The sequence below is a fragment of the Lepisosteus oculatus genome, chromosome 6 (genome assembly GCF_040954835.1).
Source record: "Lepisosteus oculatus isolate fLepOcu1 chromosome 6, fLepOcu1.hap2, whole genome shotgun sequence".
In the NCBI taxonomy this organism is placed as follows: Eukaryota; Metazoa; Chordata; class Actinopteri; order Semionotiformes; family Lepisosteidae; genus Lepisosteus; species Lepisosteus oculatus.
The window spans coordinates 16,893,515-16,919,106 of NC_090701.1; the positions used below are offsets into that span (position 1 = coordinate 16,893,515).

General features: G+C 35.5%; 1 protein-coding gene across 2 annotated transcripts in view; it reads right to left on the minus strand.

Annotated features, from left to right (window-relative positions):
- sugct (succinyl-CoA:glutarate-CoA transferase) overlaps nt 1-25,592 on the minus strand; it is a 202,023-nt gene that overhangs the window by 152,094 nt on the left and 24,337 nt on the right. Inside the window, exons 8-9 of one of the 2 annotated variants that reach the window (XM_006634415.3) lie at nt 20,570-20,713; nt 5,198-5,293 (exon numbers count right to left, since the gene is read on the minus strand). In XM_006634415.3, coding sequence (XP_006634478.3) covers nt 5,198-5,293; nt 20,570-20,713 — 240 coding nt within the window. The remainder of the gene's footprint in view (nt 1-5,197; nt 5,294-20,569; nt 20,714-25,592) is intronic. The other variant, XM_015354585.2, reaches the window with a different exon arrangement.

Sequence of the window (25,592 nt, forward strand, 5' to 3'; positions counted from 1 at the left end):
GCTCGACCAAGTGAAAAGTGAGAACAGAAAAAAAATATTTTTGAAGGGCTTTTCTAGAACGTTCCTCAAGCAAAATCTGCCTTTAAGGAGGTTTTAGAAGAGCAACATGGGTTATAATAATATTCCGAACTTAAAAAAGCTTTTCCAAGTTGTCCTTGGCTTGACAATTTCTTCTCCTGGTAAATGCTCTTTCTTTTAAAAACATCACCTAGAGTGCCTGTGCCTTATTTAAAAAAATATGCAGAAGACATTAACCATAATGGTGCATCACGCACTGCAACAGTTTAAATTCCCAATAATATCAATGCATAATTATCATTATTTTGAACCTAGCCTCTTGTAATGTTCGGATGGTAGTCCCATAGTCTCTAAACTGCTCCAACAACAAGGACATGTTTAAGAACGACGTGGATTTTCTGCATTCTGCCCCTGCAAAAGAACTTGGAACTGAGATTTCTGAGCCTCCAGATCTGATCCTGGGTCATAAAAAGGAGTCTGTGTTGTTCATACAATATATACAGGCCCTGAAGGAAACTATGCAGTTTCCTTAGCTTTCAGCATTGTATTTCTTTTTTTTTTTATCAATGCACACTAGGGCAATTACTGTATCTGCTTTTTTTGTGCTGTGATGATTGTGAATTGTTTTCAAGACTCCTACTGTATATGCATAGTGGGACAAAACGTTTCAAGTAATACTGGCTTTTCTGTTTTTTATGGGCTTTACGTTAAAGTTTAACACTGCAAAGGCTTAAAAAACACTTTGACTGATCATAAGAAGGTCTTTGGTGGACCAAAAATAAATGATCTGAGAGCTTTCACTCTCAGAGGTAGCTTATCTTGGTTTTTCAGTAGGAATATTTCAAGTCAAGACACTTTTTTCATCTCCAGGGGAGCATTTTAAGCAGCAAGCAGTGCAACATACAACACATTACAATGAAAAAAAAAATTGCTAAAAAAATTATATACATATATAAAACAGGAAATGGATCATAAGAGTGATTAGAAGTAACAGTGTGTAGAATTTAAGAATGTATTTAAGTATGTGCACATTTGTAGAGGGGGCTTGGCCCAATTAACATAATATTGATCATATTTCAGTATGATCAGTGTTAACAGTGATCACAGTCTAATCTTTATTTGAAAGAATAGTATGTATTAATTTTATTTAATAAATAACTATGTAATATTCACAGTTATGGGTGAATAATGGGTGCTTATCAGAAATAATTGAATACACAGATTCATCCTAACAAGTAGCAACAAAATTCTAGGTGAATCAATTGCATTCCCACACATGGTGCCAATACATGTGACTGCAATGTTCCTTGCAACTGTTTGTCTCGGTCCAGCGCAAGTGAAAGTTTCTGTGCCTTGATGTTGATGTAATGTCCTTTCAACCTAATAATGAAGATATTGCTCTAGATTCTTCTATTGTGAAGTGCAAACAGGATTACCTGCTCAGAATTTAAACTCCGAAGCCATTTAGCCAATCAAGATTAAACGCAATCGGTTCAATATGTTGGATAAGTCAAGTCCAGGAGATGATCTAAAATAAACTCTTAAATTTTTAGGGACATTGAAAAACAACACTGTCAGTGAACTCACCAAGGAATTATTTCATTTAAGAAATGAAGAGCAAAAAGGTACAAATCTAGGGACCTTATGTGCCAGCATTCTTATGAAGAGCCCTATTAATAATTCAGCTACCTAAAGTTGACATACATTTGTTTCCTTTTCTTTTTGAGAGAGCACGTTTTAATTTGTCTACCACATGTTTTCCATATGTATTTGTATTATTAGTTTAATAATTATTTTCATATATCCTTTCAACTGGTTTTTAAAATAAAAAATTATAATGAAACTGAACACATAATTCTCCAAACATCAATATCCAGATGGAAGAGGAGTGCTTTGATTTCCTTCAGACCTGCGGCACTTCAGAGGTCATTGACAACACATTTTATCACTTGCCAAGAATACAGAAATCCGCTTATAAACACAGGCCGATCCATATGTAAAACACCCTATCACATTACAGAAACTCACAGGAACACATTGAGAACATACAAACTCCAAACAGATAGCACTCTGGGAATAGAACCCAGATCCCAGGTAACAATGCTAACCACTGCTCCACTGTGCTGCCCAATTTGAAACACACATTTTGTAAATATAATAGGTTATAAGAGGCTAGAGTCTTTATTGCTAATATCTTACAATTGCTGGTTGCCTAAAGATGTTTCATCAAAGTACCGTTTTCCTATAGATGCCTGAAAAATCTACAATATATAAGCTTAATAATACAAAGTGGCTTTATCCTTGTTAATTGCGCATATATTTGTGTATTATAATCAGGTCAGTAGGTACCATTTAAAGTTTACAAGAGTAACGACAAATATTGAAAAAGCACTAGAAAGCAAAACAAATTACAAAGATAATAATAAAAGAAATAAAATGATAATTACACTAGTTTCATTTTGACCCTGACCATGTTAAAGATTTCAGAGTAATAAGTTTGTCAAAAGCATTTTATTTTTTGCAAAGAAAACCCATAAAAGACTACATGATTACTAAAATTATTTTCTATCTTATTCAGCAGTCAAGATAGAAGACACATGCAAGGCAGTGAGATATCATTCTGTGATCTCCTGACACAGATGCTCACTCATTATTTTTCAAGACAAACACTGGGAACCTCAGAAGCACTTATTTAGTCATAATTACTTCTGCTTTCTAAAATAATGTAGCAATTAGCAGGCTGCCACTGGATTTAACTCTGCAAGGAGAATTTCAATGATAAATCTTCTGTGCAAATGAAATACAAAACCCCTGTTATGCACATCCGTACTGTACTACTGTCCTTAAGTCACCTAAAATCCTTGAGAAAGTGAATGGAGGCACTGACAAGGCTAGGAAAACTGGTGAAAATCCAGGACTTCCTAAGCTTTTGATCATTCCATTTGTGAAAGGATATATGGTGCACAAGAATACAGGGAAAATAAGGGGACTTTCAACGTCTCAAATACAGCAAGAAGGCTACATCAAGTAGGCAGCTGCGTCACACCCCAAAAAGGCTCCACAGCTGAAACATGGTTCAGTTTCTTCTCTTTTCAGCTGGGAATAAACCTTTACTTGTGCTAGTGCATTACATGCTATATCTTCAAAATCTCAAATTACTGAGAAATAGCTGTTACCCTCCAGAAGAGGCACCTATTCTTTCAATGATGTGGTTTATGACTGCTTTTTCAATATTTTCAAGAATAAATGTAAATATCTCTGCTGCCTGGTCATTCAGCCCTGAAACCTTGTCCTCTACATCAGTAGCATAATTCCTCAAATTGTCCATTTAAATGAGTTGCAACTGAAACAAAGCTTATTTCTTTTTGTTTCTTCTCAGACTCACTACTAGAAAAAAAATTAAACTCTGCTTAACAAAAAGAACCATTACTGATATGCACATTGATATTTATGAGTATGATTTAAGAAATAACTCTTTAAGCTTTTAATGACTCCTTAAACTCCTCAAAAGCTTTTATCTTTAATCATTAGCCAGTTTTAGCACATTTTTAAGGAGACTGTAATTCTCACAATACTTTAACTATGACTTTATGTTATTCCATGCTTATTGTTTTGCACTTAACATGCTATGATAACAATTTGCATAGGAAACATTCAAACATTAACCTTTAGATTAAAAACAATATAAGTGAATCACATCTAGACTACATTTTTATGAAGTAAATTATTTCCCTTACTTTTTTATTAAAATTTGTAAGTGACTCTGTCCCATATAGTTATTATAACTTATTTTAGCAATAAATAAAAAAGGAATTCCTGCAAACTGGACATTAGAACAGTAGACATGAGTATTAACGTCAGATGAGTTCAAGCTTTTACAATGCAGAATGTCTGCATCTGTGAAACACAGGAAGTGGACTCTGCTTTTGGGACTGGAAAACACATTAACCTAGGAGGCATACTAACCAAAGAAAAACCAAGCCGCTACTACAATTCCACAGAACAGGAGCCTGAGTAATGGTTATGTTAATTCCTTTATAATGATCCCAAATATACTACAAGTACAGTTACAGATGTCTCTTGTAAATAGTGCTCATTGGACATATCCGTACACTTAAGCAAATATGTAGATTTTAGCATTCATACAAATTTGTGTAACTCTTCACAAATGACTAAAGGACTGCAATTTCTTGACCAGATATGAATTAACAATACTATACTTTAAAAAAAACAAGGGTCTGGAGATTAATTCTTTCACATTTAAATCAGTCAAATAAAATAGAATCTAAAATATAACAATAAAATTATTGCTCTTTACTATGTGTTCCTTTAGACTGATTTTGGTCTGCTTTTACAGTTGTGCTGCACACTATTCCTACTATTTTATTCAACAACATGTATTTGTGATTTCTAGAGTAATGCAAATGACAAGACAAGATTTACACTGTTTAATTTGGCAAGTTACCATGTTAAATACCAAAGTCCTTGCGACCCATTGCACAATTAACAGTTTTATTATGGTGTATCATTAGGGAGTTGGACTTGGGACTTCCTCCAAAAAAGGGAGAGAAAGGTTCTCTGTTATTTTGTGGTTTCTCACAAGCTATGATTAAAATAAATTGTTCACAAGGTTGTTATAAGCCTTTTTCCTTCATGGTTCAAGGCTTACTTTATGTGAATACCAAATTGCATTACTGTATTACTAAAAGGGCTTTATACAGCTAGATGTGACTTTTACTCATTTTCAAAGTCCACAATAGGATCCACATACACATAACCAGTTTATAGCAACAATTACACTAAATTTATCATTTTGGATGCTTAAAAATGGGACCTTATCAACAAAAAGATGATTCAATGCCCATACTTAAATATCCTTCAAATCTTAATATTTTTTGTTTAAAACACTGCATCCTTAGATCCCATTGGGTCACGTTCATTTGCATTCTTGGAATTTCTGCGTTGAAAAACTGTGAACAAGTACACCCCTATTTTTGTTTTCACAGCACAAACAGCAATGACATGGGCGGACACTGTGCCTTAACTTCAAAATGTGTTTAATTGTGGATTTTGGTCATTTATATTTTTTTGCTAGTGTTGATGATGTTTTATTTTATTACTCTTAGCAAAAAAATGTTCAAAATGTTTTTCTATACTGTAGGTGCAGCGCCGTTAGTACCTGATAAGGAACGATGCTTTCATGAGCCGTGCCCCATCTGCGGGCCTCCTTCCCTCCGTTCAGATAGTTAGCTGCTATATGGGTAAGACACGCTACCTGCCGGAAGAAAAGACATGACACGCGTGTTCTTCATTCATAGTACTGTAAGGAGGGATTTCACGTAGGAGGCTGTGTCAGCATGCAGGAACAGGTAAAGGTTTTTTACAAGAAGGCCCCACACAGTTGAAACGTTGTTTCTTTTCTTCTCCTTTCAGCATGGAATAAACCTTTACTTATTCCTGTACTGTAAGGAAGATACAATCAGTCCATCCACTCATCCATTTTCTAACCACTTTATCCAATATAAGGTTGTGGAGAAGCTGGAGCCTATCAGGCAACAGATGCAAGGATGGGAACACCCTGGATGGAATGCCAGTAGGGCACACACAGACACACACATTTCCCCAGACACCAATTAACCCATCAGCATGTCTTTGGACTGGGGCAGGACACCGGAGCACCCAGAGGAAACCCACAGGAACATGGGGAGAACGTACAAACTCCACGCAGAAAGCACCTTGGGAATTGAACCCAGGGCTCCAGCACTGCGAGTTAGGAATGCTAACCACTGCGCCATTAGAATATTCTATTCAGGCTACATATCTCACAGTTTGAGGGCACACAGTAAGGCAAGCAAGCAAATGCTTTAAGAATGTAAAGGACTACCATTATCTAGATACCAAATAACCAGAGCTGTTGGTTTTTTTTTAAACTACACTAAGACAGAGCAAAGGTTGGGAAACGTTTCAGTTAGCAAGTACACTTAAAAAAATGTGTGTCCATAGATTAGGAAAGCCATGTTGTCATATGATGAAATCTTGTCATAGCTGACAAACACAACTGCTTCTGAAGGGAGAAAAGTATGTCTCTACACCAAAATATGACTCTGTGTGAAGGTCGCCATCAAGTGCAACCAATACTTGAACCCTGGACAACATCGAGCCTCTACAAAAGCCAGCCTGGCTCTGACAAAAATGCCAGCACGAATTAAACAAAACATTCCTAAATCTCCAGGAAAGAAAAAAGGAAAAATGCCAGATGAAAACACAAGATTTTTCACACCACACTGCTGTAAACCTTAGCACATCAACGATGCCAACTGGCTTTAAATAATCATATTTAATTATAGAATGTTTTAGTTTGAGTTCCTGCTATTTATATACTTCCATACATTTAAAAATCTTTTCTGATTGTTTCTAATTAAAAACGATGATTATTGTTCCGGAATAGTTCCAGAATAACTAGGCACAAGCTGGTTAAAAGAACTTTCCAATACAATTGCAGTGATCTGTGGCAATTACTATCATTGCAATGAAAGGGTCTTTGATCTACGCATACTCCTTAGTATATTGAAAGAAACCAGCTGTGAGGAGACTCAGATGCTCTTCTTAAAGTATTTTCAGACGTACTGTATACGGCTCTTTTGGTACCATGATGACCACAACTGAAATATTAATAATATTCAAAACAAGATTAATGCATTAAATAATGTTATTGCATTCGTTGCATTAATTATTCTACCCTATTAATTATACTTCATATCCACAATTGGAAAATCTTTCATAAATATTTTAGATGTTTTTAGATTTGATGGTTTTCTAAAAAATATAATATAATTGGTAAAAAAAAATATTATTTTGTTTATATCATTAATTTTGCCTTACTTTATGTATACATTCTACTCTACTGCATTTTTGTTGCAGATGCAGTATTTTGCAACCAAGTAACTGTACAAATGCTTGGACAAAACAAAACATCATTTCAGCATTCCAAACCCAGTTGACATTTTGAATCTTTTTAACATGCAATAACCCGAGTTAATAATCAAACAATACAATGCTGTTTTAAAAATAATCATTAATCAGTTATCCAGGTAATTGTTCACAGTTTTTGGTGGTACTGTCTAATTGTTTTCAAAACAATCTGGGGCATTCAGAAGAGTACTGCACATACAGACAGGTTTTCATGTTACGATGCTTGTTCATGCCCAGTGGCATATGTGTGATTCCTTTAGTGTTTTTAACGAGGTTAGAAACACAAAAGACGAAAGACCAAGAGAAACCAAATAAAAGAAACAAGGAAGGGAGCCTTGGGCAATGGAAATGATGCAGCCTGGAGATAGATGTTACAAAGGTGTATGAGACAAGCTCTCAAAAAAAGAGAGGAAGTCCAGCTATGCAATATTACATGTCTCATGTGAATACTGTATGGGATACAGTGTATAAGAGCTTCTCTATTATGAGCAAATACAGTATATTTCTGACCCAGTTATCATTAGAGGGCATGGCTATATGCCACCAGGGGAACAAACTTTCAACTTCACAGGCCAGTAATGATGCAAAGGTCAGAGTGTTTGACTGGAAAGGGGCACCAACTCAGGTACCAAACACCACAACAAGAGCTGTAGAATCAAAGGACTATCATTATCTAAATAATGGCTATCTATCTAATAATGGCTATCAAATAACTAGAGTACCAGTGGGGTGACATCTGTCACATGCATTATCTACATCAGGGTACATTTTAGCCCGTTAATTAGATATTCATGATTAACAAGCTTCTGGTTAGACTAAATGATCAAGAATGGCTTACAAAGTCCTAGGACACATTTCTAATGACCTGAACACTCCTATTACTACTCACTAAGTGAAATGAGATTCTGCCTGTAAATACACGTAAAAAATGTTTACACAGGAAAGTCTAATCATGTCTTCAAAGCAACTAGTTAAATATAGAAATCTTCTAGGTGGACATTGCCAGAGCTGTTGAGCCAATCAGTCACAACAGCCAAATATCAGAAGATATGAATCATTCCCAAATGGGTAAAAGCCAACAGTTTTATTGCTCTTTCTTACTGTGAAAAATGTAGGCACCAAGCTGCGAACATTAAATGTATCCAGCTCTACCGCAGGCAAACAGTTCAAAAAGGGATGATTTCTGGTTTGGGAAACCAGAGGGAAGTGCAGCACATTGCAAGGCACAACAGAAATCCCTTTTATTCACCTTCACGTTCCTAAATAAACCATTCAAGATGACCACATATGGATTCAATCTCCAGTGAGGGGACTGTTCAGCATTTCTGTGCTATTTCTCCAGTCTTCTGCACTAAAATGAATTAGGTGCACAGGTGTAGGAAAATGCTGGCTTAGTCAAGCTATAATAATTAGCGACAATTATATCAGTTTTAGACTTTTTATACCCTATATTTGAACAAAACAAAGAAAACTTTTACAAAACTATCTTTTCAGTAGGAAAAGAAACTTACATCTCACCGATACTTGCAGCACTTAAGTGTTTTCTTTAAGCACCTCTTTTCTTTAACACCTTTAAAAAGCGCCAATGAACATGAATACAGCTGATACCTAATAAACATGAAGAAATAAAAGAAAGTTGACATACGGCAAAACAGAACCTGTCCCACTCACTATATATACCAGCTTCAACTAGGGATTAAATCAGATTTACCAGCTCAGCATTTTAGTCTATACATCTTTACAAATGTTACAGAATGTCAGCTGTAACTTAATCTAGTTATTGTTCTGTACTAAAATGCAAAATGTCTTCATTGTTTACTTGTGTTTGTTTTTTCTGCTCTGTGAAAGCACGGGACACTTCTCTGGTTTGTTCAAATATTTAGAGCTTTAAATAGAACAACAAAGGGTTGAAAATGGCTTGGTTTCTGCAATATTCACTATTTTGCATTTATACAACTTAATTGCCTGGATATTTTTATAAACTTAGTGTGAAGTAACAAGGCACATTACATTCCATCCTATCCCCAATGTAATGAAATTATTTTTTAAAAACATTGTGCTGGACATATTCTAAGCATAGAAACATCTCACTCCATTTGTGTATGTTTTTAGAAAAATAACAACTCACTGTATTTGTGTGTTTATGTATTCGTGGCTATTCTTTGTATAATTTTGGTATCAATTTGATTTAAGGATCTCCTCATTGGGGAAAAAAGTTGATCGGGACTATGTGTTAAGATGACCATGGTAAGTCAAACAAAATGAAAATCAAGAAAGAAAAACACAAAATGAATCCTGTGTGCCGCACTTCTCAAGAGAATAACACCTTCATGCTATCAGTATGTTGGGGGCTAGACTAAGTCTGAGAATGATGAGAATGTCACAGTCATTCTGTGGATGCCCTACTCTCCAGACATGAGTCCCACTGAGCTCGTGAGATGACATGCCATCTAAGTCTCAGAGACCAGCAACGTAGGAATATACTAGTCCAGACTATGTGAAAAGATTACGACAGAATCCACCTGGTGCAAAGCATTCATTCCAGTTACACAACTGTGCTACAAACCTGTCACATTCAGCCCCTCCTGTTGATGACTTGTATTTATCAGCCTAATGAATAAACTGTACCCATACAATGTTTTTGTGAACTTGTTGCAGTTTTAATTGATACATTTCATTTGATATTCGTTATATGCAGAAACGCACAATGCAAAATAGAATGTCATAGGAGAAACATGACCACAATTATAAAACCTGAAAAAAACTGAACATGTACAACTTGCTTCAAATGACTGGATACCAAAGGCAATGATGTTTCTTTACTTATTGCTTGTTTATCTTAATGCTTTGGTTGCATTCCAAAGGAATATTTTTTGCATTAAAAATGTTAATTACTGTTATATTACACTATATGAAAGTGAATACAACATTCAAGCAACTGGATTTGCAAATTGTATATAGTTCTTCAGTATCAACATATTGCATCCTAACATTGTGATTTTAAGGGGAAAAAAGCATTGAAAAACTCATTGTAGAAAAGATGCACACGTCTCCTCTGACATGCTGCCGTAGCTCGGCTCAGTTCACTTTGTCTTGGGTTGACAAAGGTCGGAGGTTAATCTGGTTGCTCAGGTGGGTATCAAAGCTACTATTTTTATCCTCTAAAGTGACTCTTTTGCTGTGATAGGAGTGGTGTTTACAGTATGTGGGTTGAATTGCAAACTCATATCACTAATCAGTCTTCCTGGGCCTCTAAAAGACATGGAGCGTGTCAAGACCTGTTACACTGGCTTGAATAACAGGAAGGCTAACTGTGATAGTGACCACATCAAGAATTGCAGTTGAAGTGCTGACATATTTTGCTAATACATGTCTATAAACTGTAATCTTATCTTACAAGTCACAAGAGATAAGTCAAATTACCAAACAACTTGCTCATCGTTTGACACCAATGTACTTCATGCTTTTTTAATAAAAGTTCCTTTTACTCTGACCTCATCCTGTACAGTGTATAACCTAAATAAAGATAGCATCCACTTTGAAAATGAACTTATGCCATTAAAGAGAGTGGATGCATGAAATTATTCCATGTACACAAGCTTAGCAAAAAATATAATTGTTTTAAAAGTAAGACCAAATAAATCTGACACATAATTCTCATTTTTTACCTGTTTTTTCCCCACAAGTCCACAAATGTTATAGCTGACACAACTGTAGCCCTTGTAATAATGTATTGCTTACAATGCCAGGATATGAGGCATAGGAACTTCACAACCAAATATTACTATTGTCTTTTTGAAATTTTCGATAGAATTTGGAAAAAAAATATCTGGTTGTAGGATTAAGTACTACTGGAGGAAGGCACCATTTTATGAAAACCAGTCACAATTCCCATATCCCTGTGTTTTTTAAAGAAAGGTGCTGAGATGGAATCTTCTTTCCTTTAGTTTGTTTGTATCCATTCCGGATATGCCAAACTGGATTTTCAAGTGTTTCCAATTTGAGCTGATTATGTTAATTGCAGAGATCATGTGTTTGAAATTAACCCCAATTTCTTTCTCCGTGCACCACAAAGAGTTCCTTCTGCCCAATCCACACGAAATATAATCCCTTACTCAACCATCATCATTTATACAAAAATAACTTTGCATCTTCTTGCTTAGATGTTAAATATTTGTTTTAAGAACTCCAAGAAAAATAAAAGAAATCACATGGAGGGTGCTTACCCGACAGTTTTCCTTAAAATTACACAGAAAAGCCTGGTCTTTAAATATTAGTTGCCCTGACAACAAATCACCATTTAATCAGCCAAGCATATTTCAGTCAGTAAACTGTTGTTTTTAACATATTCCAGCCTAGGCAGGTTGTCACATAAGGGTTAAATGACAACACAAAGTTCAATTATACCCATTCACAACAAAGGATTTAGGCTAATCTGTAAAAAGGTATGGGAATCAAATACAGTGTAGCACAGCAAATTATCAAAACTTTAAAACACTTGCTAGTAAGATACCGTAGTGATATTCTTTCATTGATAAAAAAAGCGATTAATTTAAGAAATTATGTTATGGTTGCATGAATTGCCGCCAGTATTTGTGGTGATAACAGGAGTTAAAAAGTGCATCACAGTCTAATATCATCAAAGTATTAAAGCATGCCGCTTTTGATTTAAGGCGTGACTGATTTTATTAAGAGCTGACAGCCCGTGCAGAAACGTGTACTGAGCTGATTTGCAGTGTTACAGGGCTGGTTAATCAATGAGAAGAGAAAAATCAGAATTCAACCAGAGCTTCAGATAGTCATATATTGAATTTCCTTATACTGAAATCAGTACTCAGTAACGGAAAAACCTTTCTCCAAAGGAGCATGCTTTCCTGAAGCTAAGTAAGTTTCAGTTTTGATCTGGATCAATTCCTGAGAGGGTGAGAGAGGAAAGAGATATTAGAAATACTAGAGACTTGAACACAAGCCTCTTAAACCAGGTCATGCATTCCTTCAAAGAGTCTAGGTCACTTTATCACCTAATCAAGTGCTACTACAATCACCACTTATGTGTATATAAGAACTGCCTCATAACAAAAGAATCTCAAAAGTCTTCACATGTGCCCTATGTATGAATGACATCTACATATTCAGATGGAAAAATCCTAGGTTTTATCTAAACTTTAATTTTTTAAGCTTACAACAAAATGTGACTATTGATTTGACAATGGCCAGTATCAAACACTATGCAATTTTAATTGGTGGTGTTTTATCTCATAATACTGCACACACAAGTTATTTATGAAATACACTTAAATAAGGATACACGCTGGACATGTTTCTTTCCCGACAAGCAATGAACACAAGGCAGGATACATCCTGGAAGGAATGCCAGTCCATGACAGGGCACACACAGACACACACTCTCACCAGGGCCAATTTTCCCAGAAGCCAATTAACCTACAGTACCTGTTTGCCTTGGGATTGTATAAATAAATAATGGAGGTCCTGTATGGGAATGAAGAGGATGTCAGTAAAAATGCAGGGGGCCCGCATAAGCTTTTCCCTTTGTGGTAGTTTTCATTAGAAAAGCAAAAACAATATAACTATAATAAGTTTTATAGTTTTTAAAAGTTAAAATAATCTTTTGTTTTTTCATTCCAACTGAGTTCCCATTGATTTAAATGAACTCTTTAACAGACTAAACCTGTGTATAATTATCATGTCTTCATGGTTTTCAGGTCTTAGGTGAATTTTTAAGAAATAACTGAAAGAGCTTTCCAAAAAGTCCACAACCTTTAACCATACACAAGTGAATCCAGGGGACAGAAACTGTTCAAGTTCAAACAAACTCTGGATCAGACAAGACAGAGGTGTGCCTACTTAGATTTTGTCGTTATACTAGACGTATATTCTAGAACTAGATAGTATCCAGAGAAAACTGAGTGGGAATGTCTGATCCGTGACGAAAAGAGTGTGGTTTTCAAGCTAAGATTTCTAGTGAAGTTGATGTTCTTTGTTGAGAAAAAGGATGCTTTGCAGAGATTTTGCTATTGGTGAATCTTCACTTTTTGGAAGTTCTAAATGTATTCAAGTCACCAATACTTCCATTTATAATAAACATGGGATCTGCAACAGATTAAATATTTGGAATACCACTAAAACCTTTTTTTCCTTTCATTAACATAGAAATTATTGAAAATTCACTCCTGAATTGCTCCTAATTCGGAATATTTGACAACTGACAAAATTATACCATAAAATTGATATGCTGTTAAGTCTGTAAACCAGTTTTATTTTTTATGTTTTAAACACTTCATAAAGTATATTATCATTGAGGCTTAAAAATAACTCTTTAATATGTGCCTATTAAGCACTCCTGATAGTAGATGCTGACATACACACTACATGAGCCAAGAGCACAAGCTGTTTGTTTTACCATTTTTAATCACTAAAAGATTTTCAGCTTTTCCTACTATGAACACAAGACCCAAGTCTTTGATAATGTTTCAAAATCTTACTATAAGCCAAATATATTTAAACAAAGCATCAGAATTAATCTGGAAAGTGACACTAAATCACTGATAAGTGTTGATGTTTGTAGGCAATTATATGATATGTTTGGAAACAAAATTGTCTGGGAACAAAATGTTAAAAAGTTATAGCATAGAAAATGTGCTGGTTTCCAGCATGGTGTATATACAGTAAATGTTACTGGCTCTTAACAGGTTTCCAGAACTGATTATCCAGAACCGCAAACATTTTTTATTAGATATGTAAATACTGCATGAAATCATTTTATTTGTTGTTCAACCACCAGTTACAACTGGTCTGACAAGTCATGTACAATCAGGCATCAATATGGTGTACTTACTATGGATTACATTAAAGGGGCTTTATCAATAAAAGGTTAATTGCAATAATACTGTAGGCCAGTCCCTAGTTTGTTTAGTGAACCTACTGTAAGTGCAGAAAACAATCATGGGATTTCCTATATTCCAGGCAGACAAGACCTTAAAGTCATAATTTCCTAATTAACTAGATTTAAATAATTTACCATATGTGCATGTTTCCTTTAATATGCTACATACTGTTCTGTACCATGGGAGGTCTTGTACATGGCAACCAAGGTATATTAATCCTTTTTATGGGCATGAATAAAAGTAGAGAAATGAGCTGAGTAGAGCACATTATAACAGTAGTATACTGTATCAAAGCAAAATCCTGCTAACAAAACATATTTAAGTAATTTTGTGAATAGTGTTGCACACAAAGTGTACATATGTACCTAATCACTTTTTTATTTTGCTTTAAATAAAGTGGGTCAGTGTTTTTGAAGCCCACCTCTGTCTGACAGTGCCAAAACAAACAGATTGGACTACATGGACATGAACAAATTTATCTCTGAAAGTACTGTAACACACAGTCCCAATATTCCTGATAACGAAGCATTTCTAATGCACAAAATGAGGCAGATAAATGCTACTGCTGTTTTCTGTACTAGAGTAGCAGACATTACTTTATAGTATAATCTGAGGACAGACTTCTTGAGACAGGGATATTTGAGAAACAAACAAACCAGAAGACACACGTGAACAGTACAGGGAAGTGAATTTAAAAATGAGAACATGAAGCACTTTTTTACCCAAATTGTCGTGGGAGTGTGGAACAAGCTACCCAGCCATGTAACTGAAGTAGATAACCTGACTTTTGTCAAGAAATGGCTGGATTAGAGCCCTGAATCAATTAACTACTAAATGGGCTGGATTGGTCAAAAGGCCTTCTCCTTTTTCTTAATATACAGTATGAGAGAATGCATATATACAGTATTCTCCCTGTGCTCTAGGAAGAGAGATTACACAGGAAAGTAATTACAGGTAAATACGAGAAGAAATAAGGACAGCTTTAATTTTTAACAAAAAACACTATAACAAAAATGGAGTACCATAAGAAAAATTATATTTTAATCCAAGACATTTGTGGCATTAAATACTGTACATGTCTGGAATGTGTTTATGCACACGACTGAAAAACAATATGTTGGCTCAGCATGTCATTTCATAGCCAGCTTGACCACAACTCTGTTAGCATGCATTTAAGTCTGAAAATGTCTGTCTTCTTGGATCTGTCTGTAGAAGAGTGAGACGGAAAGGAACATTAAAAACAGAGATGTTAAATATAATAGGAGGATTTCCTGTAAGGGTGCTATGTTGCTTTAAAAACAGCAGTTTGCACATTTCTCAATCAAAGATCATAAAGCCCACTTAATTCCACTTTGATTTTCCACTAGTGAACAATCCAGCTGAATCCTACCACTTTTGCAATCCCAGTAGAATTTCTCATTCTCATATTTCTGCAGCACTGCTGTATAGAGACAAATTTACCTTGTGTAAGAGCAAACATTTCTTAGGTTCTTGGTGATTCAAGTAATGTGGCTGTTTGCAAAGATTGCAGTACAAAAACTGTCATTTCAAATGATAAGGCAACTGCCACAGCATAAACTGAAGGGACAACAAAAGTCATACAAAACAGAAATACAGAGAAAAAAAACTGTGTACTAGGAAACTCGAAAGCCACAAAGCCAAGTTTGCCAGGTTAAATATAGACACAGAATGGATTGCTCAACACTTTCAAAAGAGAAAAAAAAGTGTGATACATCTCTAAGAGGAATGAAGACTAAATACTTACAAAACTAGTGCAACTTAGTAGTTAGTACGAAGTCCTGGATACAATTATATGCAGGAAGGATATTCACAAAACGTTGCAAAGAATTCTGAACCACAACAGAAGAATAAAAACAATTACATAATTAGAACCACTTCCCAAACCCACATCCTTCTTATTTACAAGTATCATCCAAAGGACACTGTTTAGATGCAGGACCTTTATGTTCTCAAATACAAAAATTATAACTCAGATTAGAACGAAAGGCCTTTGACTGTGAGGGTCTCTAACCCAATGTAAAAGACACTGAAACCACCTCCGGAAGACTTGCTATTAATTTGCACTTACACATTCATTCTACTACAGCAACGTACTGTCCCCAAGAACTGTGCTGACAGCACTGCGGTACTTAAGGGCACCAACTATTCTTCACATTTTAGGTTATTTGTAAAACAAACTTTCCCAATATTTCATCACACAGTCAGCAGTCCTGTATAAATGTTTGGATACAGCTGTACTAAATAAAAGGACACAGATCTGAAATGTCTCTAAAAGATCCTTCTAGAGACATAAAAGGTGCTTCCAGTAAGGAAACAGAAATAAATGAGCAGAGGAGCCGTGAACCCAAAGCTAAATTTGGGACTAAAGTCTTAAGAATCTTAATGTTAGGATTTTTTTTTCTCAGGAAATAAGGTCACAGACTCACTGGTTATTGTATTCATTTGTAATCTCCACATTTTATGCATAAACATCTATCTCACATTGCATCTGCAAGTTTTATTATTTTAAAACACTGGTATAACAACTATGAAACAAAGCCTGAGAATATAAATGACTAGACAAAAGATGCATTAGTTCCAAACCCATGAAGTCTTTCATTTGAATTCAGACTGGGCTGAGGTCTGTATGGTGTCTGCATGTCCTCCTCAAGTTCATGTGGGTTTTCTCTAGGTGTTTCAGTTTCCTTCACCCTTTTAAAAACATTCTGGCTGGGGTAGCTGGTGCCACCATGTGCCTGTTTATGCGTGTCCTAGTGCCCAGTGATGAACTGGTACCCAGCAAATGTGCTGTCCCACTTTGCACCCTATGCATCCTGGGAAGCTCTAAATTGCCATAACTCTTGCCATGACTAAGCAACTTTCTGATATAAGATTCAAGCATCACATGCAGTACCTTCAAAATGCATTCTCCCTTCGATTCACTGCTGTGTTGTGGATCTCGTTCTGTTCTTTATACAGTATTCACTACAAGACTAGTCTAAGCCTGTTTTCAATACAAGAAATGGAGATTGTCCTGTATGTTTACATGAGCATTAAAGTAAATCATTCATCAACAGGACACAGCAATTAATAATGTATGTGTGGTAGTCTGTCTTTTCTTTCCTTTCTCTTTCAAGCTTGCTGACTGTCAAAACTGCTGCAGTAATTGAGCTTTCAACCTAACCTACTGAGTCAACATCCACCCCCCACTTCTGACTTAAGGCCAAGATTTTGTCCCATGAGAGAAGCTTTCTTGTGGTTTACAAATAGGGTAGACTACAAATTAAATAGTATATTTTTTAAACTTGATTATATCAAAATACATAAACATGTACCATAAAATATCACAGGACACTGGTATTTGACATACAGTACAGTTGCTCACCACTGCTGTTCTCTAAAAACAGACTGACTGCTTATGATACCAACGAAAACACTGGCAAATCTGATTAAACAGTTTCACCATTTATTATTGTGAGCATTTCTCCATCTCTCCCGCTGTGCAACAAAACTAAACACAAAAGGTTGTTTTAGGCCGTTGTAACAGAAAGGTGTTTGTTTTCCCAAGCTTTCAGATTTGAAACGGCATGTCATTTCCTTGGAGAGTTTATTTTTTAAGGCTTTCATAGTACAACAGGTCTTTTTTAAGTAGTAACCAAAGTTGTATTTTTTTTCTTCCAACCAGTTAAGATTTAAAGTTGAACTAAAATCTTAGGTTCTTTTGCATTTGAATTAAAGCAATAAGCATTGTAAGGCGTCGACAATGTGGCAACAACAGGTGGTTAATGTTAAAGGTAAAGGTTTTCACTCCTTTTAAGTAACTTAGGTAAAATAAATGCAAAGAACAGTCCTTAAGCTAAAATAATTAACAAATGATTCACTACATGACAGCATTTATGCTCTAGACATCTTTTATTCTTTTTATAATACTTTCTAGATATTTATCTCACAGTTTCAATTATCATTATTATTATTAAATGCACCGTAAGAAGTTTCTCATATTTAATGGCATCAACGTGACTATACAGTAGGTTATTGAAAGTTTATTGATTGTATCAGCCTGCCAGGGTACTGTGTTTTCCAGTTGGGCTCTATCAGTGTTTTATTCACAAACTGATGCTATTTTGCCTGTGACATACAGTACCAGCTGAAATGCATTGTGCTGACATTTGCATTGTTCAAGTCACTTGAAGAGGTAGAGGTACAATTTGTATGATGATGTAGGAAAGAGTCTCTTTAATTCTATGAATGTCCTTGTTGCAGACTGAGGAAAACCATGCTGCTCAGTGACATATTGACTAAGCAAACAGCTTTTCTGTTCCTGCTAGCCAATCTGTAAGAGCTGATTTTCTAGCAGGACAATGCAAGATCATACAGTTCTAGGATTACAATGACACATCTTCACTTAAAAAGAACACCCATATAGCATTGAAGTGAAAATATTTTTTGTTACAGTCAATCCAGCTGACTTGTTGTTTCAATTTTTCTCTGCCTTGCTTGTATTGATTCCGGCACAAAGTAAATGTCAACTAACACCTTTCATTTCTTTTCACCCAGTCTTTTGCTCTTGAAATGATTTCATCCTGCACTATTTGTTACTCTGGCATACTGGAGAATAAAAAAAAAATTCTCCAGTGTAGTACTTAAAATGTCCTAAAAAGGTGTTTGTTGAAAGAGTGGTCATCAATTTGGCTTTTTTTAATTCTGCTGCTGAAATATACTGCAATTCTGAAAGTTATTTCCAGAACAGAGTTACTTGAGGAAAAAGAATGTGGAAAAGGTCTCCACATGTGAATAATAATGTACACTCTTGGCACAAAAGAAAGCCTTCTGAAGGTAATATATACAGTGATTCCAACTTCACGGAAACATTTTTTTCCATTTACAGGTGACTAGACGAAGGAAACATAGGACAATAATATCAATTATCCTACATCTCATATATCAGGGGAAACCAAATTGTTAACAGTTGTGTTTCAGCTGGTGCTTGTTCCAGGCTTGTTTCTAGCTGCAAGGCAGCATAAACAGGATGATCAGATTGAGAGATGGATGATGGAAAATTGTGCGACAGCAGGTGAATATATAAAAAAAAACATATCCACAAACTTTGGTGAGCAAGAGTCCATTCTCCAAATAAATTAGACAAGACTGTGATTTTAATGTTCATTAGTCCCAGTGTATATTAGACTACACCACAGTCTACAGGAAGACAGTGAAACTTCACCATATGTTACTAATTTTTTTTCTTTTTAAAACACTTAATCATACCCACATTTTTCTCAAGTACTAGAAAAATACAGTTATATGAAGATAATTTCTACATTAATTAATTATACTGTCACCATTTACTTGGTTGACTCTACTGTATGTACAACCTGTCATCAAACACACTGAAGTCTCCAGGGTTCCATTATGTTTGTTTTCTTATGTTTCATAATCACTCATTACTCGTTTGTGCAGTATTTCTAAGCTTTTACTCTTAAAGTGGTGTTTTCCTACAGTATTTACTGTGTGAACTCTCTAATGGTCAAAACTACAAATATTAAATCACCTAACCTGCCTTTGATTCTAAATTATTCTTCAATTTAAAAAATAACTGTGTTGCTTCAAGGAGAGTATTTGCAGAAGCACGACATTCACAGGACATTCTCTCATTTCCTTGCACCTACTGTACCATGTTTTGTTATTAACGAAACTCAATACTGAACATGCTACACAGTCACGTATCCTTAATTTGTTAAAACCCAAACTGATATGTCACAAAAGAAAATTGCAGATATTACAGGTGTAGAACTTGTTGGATCACTTTCACACTTACGCCAAATCATTGTTATTCTAAAATATCCAAATGTGATATTTTAAAACCTGAGTGGAAAACATCTTTCTATGTATATATAACATTGCTTGGGCACTTGTGCAGGCTAAATAACATTCTCTTTCATGAAATTCATTTTTTATATTACTCCTGAAGTAAACGAAATGGTCTTCCATTACCACAAGCATCTGTGATCCCGGGATGAAACACAGTGACTTAGACACAAAGGTAGCTTGTAATTGACACATCAAGAAGCTATAAAAAGATTGCCTGTTTTTGTTCGCAATTGGTTTTCTATCCAAAGCAGCAGTAGTTTTATGGAAGACGATACCTGAGCTCAAACTTCCCACTTCTAAAAAGGCAAAAGAGCCATGAGAAGCACCAGAGCTCCAACATTTGTGGCCGATCTCTGGGCAGGGAGCTAACTGAGCATGGGCAGGGTATCTTCCACTATCCACTGTACTAGGAGTCCCAGTACATTCACTTCCCAGGACAACATAACACAGGTGTTTTACTAAGAATTAACTGAAATTACACTGAACTACCCACAAGTGATGTGCTCATCAATAAAATCTGTAAAGCACAGTGGAGCACCACAATGCATTAACCCCTGTTTTTTTTTACCTGGAAACAGAATAAATTACTAGTACCGTTCCCAAAATCAATTATTTGTTTACTTATATAATGTACAGTCATCAACACATACATTTCCATAAACATTTCATCTCCGTCAAAGACAAAGGCTCCCACTTTCTGCAATACACATTAAAGTCATGAAATAACACTAAAAAGTGAGCAACACAATACAAGCAGACAAAATTGCCGTTAAACTGGGACTAAACTAAAGTAAATCACATACCTGAGACGAAAGCAGATTGCAGTCAATGTGAAGCCCCTTTCCAGTCTTCTGTCTTTGCAGCAGACCTGCCATTATTGCCCCGTGAGTGTACAGACCCGTAGCAAGATCTGTCATCGCCACGCCTGGCCTGACTGGATCTCCATCCTGGAGCAAGAGGAAAATCTCTGGATCACTGCTAAGAAGACACATCTATCATCTACCTCAATCTGTGGTCTTAGTAGCAACAAGTGGTTTATTAACTTGTAGAGTAGAGTCTAGACAAACATGAATACTTGACCTTCATATACCACCTTCCTGTTTTTCCTCAACACCAAAGTAATATGACTTCACCCGGAGATCCCTCCTATTTCTACAGACTCTTGTACTGCTGTTGTCTCTCTTGGTTTCACACATACTGTACAGTATACTGTATTTGAACTACTCTTGTGCACCATTTATTCTACCACATTTTTCATTAAGAAAGAAAAGCTGAGCCCCTGAGACCCCATTTGACACGTCAGCCTGATACTCCAAAAATAAACGTCATATTTTCAGAGCCATAACCCTTGTAGCTTAATATGATGATGAAAAAAATGATTTTTTAATAAATCATTTATTTTATTTTGTTCAGAACAGATATATCTGCCTGAAACAGCCACAGTCTTGTTGGTAGTCACTTGGATATTTTGTATACTTCACATGAAGTACAAGATTAAAGCAGTCCCATACAATCTCCTACATAATTTCAAAACCTTTCTAGGCTAGGAATTAGTCTTAATGCTTATGTGACTGACTAAATTACATCTAACTAGTCTAACGTACAATATTAAGAGAGTTCAGGCACATACTTAGACTTTTCTGAAGTAGTTTTGTGCATTCAGATCATGGATACAACTTCTTTTTTTCAGCCAAAACAAAAAATGACACAATTGAGTAATTGAAATAATACTAGAAAGCCCTGGAGACCTCCAAGATCCTAAAGACACACTTAATCCAAGTCTTTGCACTGTTTGCACAATGAAAAAAAGACAGCTTCTTCATGAAGAGATGAATTTACAAGAAAATAAAGTTATACAGACAAGAAACTAGACTCCTTGTGATGACTGTTAGATCAGTCACTGAGTGAGAGAGCAAAGCAGTGTCCCATAACTCTCTGGAGGCATGAAAGACTGAACTCTTTGAAGTGCATTCCATTCCATATTATATTAATAATATTAAAGCATAATTTACAGTATATAGTATATCCTTTAGTGCCGATCTGCTGACAGTTTCTCTGGACTTAGGGTATGCTGATATTCTTCTGACATAATCCAAGGATGTTTGGAATATGGCAACTCATGCGAACCTGAGCCCTGACATTTTGACAGACTATACATCGCTTTCCTTACATGAATGCTATTATTGTAATGTCAATACTATATTGCTTTTAGATTATCTGTATTTCCCTGGATCCTTGTTGGATTCCATGCCAAAGGCTACACAGGCACAATGGATTATACTTAAACTCAAATGGAAGAGGGGAAAGCATCAAGTAAATCTGCAAGGGAGCGTCACAGAGAATAGAGAAGAAGAGATCCCAGTGGGGAAAACATCTAAGGACTAGACAATTAAACGCTTATGACTAAATGCCAGGAGCATTATGAGCAAAATGCAATGGATAGATGTCACCACAATAGTATTCAAAGATGCATGATGTAACTGGAATCACAGAAACATGACTAAAAGAAAGCAATGCTGTTAATCAATGCTGGGAGAGCATCATATTACAGTGTGACGGGAAAGATGGAAGGTGGAGGTTGAGGCGTAAAACTTTATATCAAAACCAGCATTCAGCCACACAAACTTGACCAAGATGAATCAAGGGACTCATAATGTGCATGAGTCAGACTTCTACAAAAAAAGGCAGATAGCAGTTATAGCACATCTTAACATTATAACACAATCTTATGATTTTATAATGAACGCATTGGGAAAGACCATCAAGAAAGTCAGCAGCTGAAACTGAACTGGTAATGATGGCTTCTTACTCTTACCTACTAGTGTGAATACCTGTGTTGATCTACAGTAGTTTTTACAGACAATGAGGACTAAGCAAGGAAAACATAAATGGGAGAACTCACAGTATATGTTTTAATCATATTTTAAAACTGTGCAGGTCTAAAACACAACTTCAGAATTTCAAGAAAGCAGAATGTCTCACAAACAGCTCACAAAAAGCATAACATACACAAAAACATGGATGACAATTTACTCTGTTTGAGTAAATGACTGAAGTATTGACATTTAGTTTAAATCTTTACAGAGGAAGAAACTGATAAAAAATACATTTGGCCAAGAAAAAATGGATTTGTAAATTAAGTATTACAGGTAAGGAAGCATACATTTTACAAGTATTAGGAGCATGTGACTAGCAGTGAAGGCCTTTCTCTCATGACCTCTATTGAGGTTATTTGTTGTTCAATGGTCCTGTTTTGTCTTACGTTTATGGATCCACAGTCTGTCCTTGTTTGTTGTGCCTCCATTTTGTATCAGGTTACAGAGCTGGGCCTTCACTTGGCTAAAATGGAGGCTGCTTGTCAATCAGGGGGCCTGGGGGAGGAGCCTAGGGTATGATGGTGGCACTGGTGGCGAGGAAGATAGTCTTGGATGCATCTTTTTTTTGTATTGTAAGTTAATAGAGGATATTTGTATTCTTATATTCTCTCTTTTTCTTACCATTTCTTAAAATACCTACCCTGAAGATCTGTTTATTTTTTTACTTAACTTTTTTTTGTTAAGTATTGGTTACTTTTCCTATGATCCTGTGGCCATCTGATTTATTTGTCAGGTGGTGGTGGTGGTATCACAGAGCACTTCCAACCTAACTGAAGGTACAGTAGAATACAAGTATTATTCATAGTTTGTAATCAAAACTCTTAAAAACCCAATTGACTGACTTTGAAATTGCTCACGTAGCACCCATACACAAAATCACCCTAACCCAGTATGCACTTTGAAACATATCTTTACTACATAAGCTCATAGATTTAACCCAAGAAATATTAAAATTGTAAAAGATGTGATTTAATTTTAAGATGAGGAAACAGAGCTTTAAGCACTTTTAAGCTTTTAAGAGCTTTTTCTTATGATCAAGAGGTGTTTATTTTGACATTGTTTTCATGATTTAGGCCATTTAGGAAAGCAATTAAAAGGCAATCAGATTGTGAGAATGGATAGATAAAATTGTAGATTTGTACAATACACTAGTAAGACCCCATTTAGAACATTCTATTTAAAATTATCTGTTACAAAAGAAATTCCTGATTCAGAGTATTGGTAATCATCAAAGGCATTGGCAACATCACTCAAAAGAATTTATTTCAGAATCAACAGTGACACAGGAACCAGGAGACCTAGGTAGAAGCTATTTCTAAGTGAGAATAGAAAGCATTTTTCCACTAAGTGTTCCAGACTTTACCTTGTTAAATGTGTTTCCACTTCAGTAAAATCATTACTTGAGTATTTCATTAAACAAAGACCTGATGTCATTCAAGGTGTTAAATATGTGGATTGTTAATATAATTGATCAGTTTCAAAAATGGTCTATAATATGACTGACTTTAAAATAATCCACATTGAATTCTGTGTTGGCTCAAATGTATTTCTTTAATTTCTGCATCACTTTTCCCCAAGGACTTAAGCTGTCAAGAACATGTTTTCCTGAGACTAAACAGTGAACAAGGATTTAGTGTAGATCCAGAGATTATATTCAGAATACCACAGAACATTACTGAAAATGGAGGAATGTGTAACAACATTGGATTAATTTTAAGTGCATATGGGTTTTGACAGGATCAGCTGAAAAGACCATGATAAAATTGCTGTCTTATGTGTTTCAGAAAGACTATACCATAAACACTGGCCTTTCTACAAAAGCTGACCAAACTATGAAAACAATAGAAACAGTTTCTGAAATGACTTCTGCTCCATTCACACATGCGATCAGACCTAGCTGTCATCTCTTTTTCAACATGACAGAAAACAGAGGAGGAAAATTTAATATGCATCCGTGCGTACTCCAACACCCACATCTTTCCTTTTTTCCCCCAGATTTCACTGAAATCGCCATTATTTAAGAATACTTCTTTGTTCAGTATGAAGTAATTAAATAATTTTCTTAAAAACACAATAATTTGTCTAGTCAAAAGCACATTAGAAAGAAAAACAGTGCGAAGGACAAAAGCCAAAGATACAGAAGTGAATTAGACCTCTTGATGCAGTAATAGCAGGGTGTAGTTTCCAACTAATACTGAATAAGAAGGGATACCAAAAGCCTTTTGAAATGGAGAATACACTTTAGCACATCGGTTCTTGACTTTTTGTTTCAGAGAAAACTGGGGATCCTCTGAAATTGTACCCAGTGTCCCTGGAAACATGGGTACTATGTCAAATTAGTACTCAGAGATAGTGTAGCAGAACAATGAAATCTGAATTGACCTTTCAGTGACCTGAAATTCAAAATTAATATTATATAAGCAGAAACATTCTGAATAAACTGAGATTTGAGCGCCCTGAGATTAAGGGGCATCCTGTCCAGGTTTTTACCCACTGCTTGCCGGGGCAGAGGCCTGAAGAGGATGAAGCAGATAGAAAATGGATTGAATATATAAGTTCATTTAATTTCTGTTCATATTTGGAGGGTCTTTACTGAAAAAATATTTCTTGAAAAGGGTTTCAACAGGCTAAGAGAGACTAGAATAATGGAAAGTTGTACTTTCACATTTGGTTTACTGTTCAAACTTAAATACATTCAATTGAAAAGAAGTTTAAAAAACCTGCCTGAGTCGGGCATTCTGACAATGTCCCAGGTTGCGCTTCTTTGGATTGTTTCCAGACCAGACTTTTTTTTGTGAAAAGTGTGACAACATTCCCAAGTAAATCTTACAAAGCGAATCTTACAATTTCAACACTTCTACACCTATAAATATATGTGTGTCTAAATGGGTTGGTGTACAATAAAAATACCTGGTAATTCCAAACATGTCATTATTTTTATTACATATAA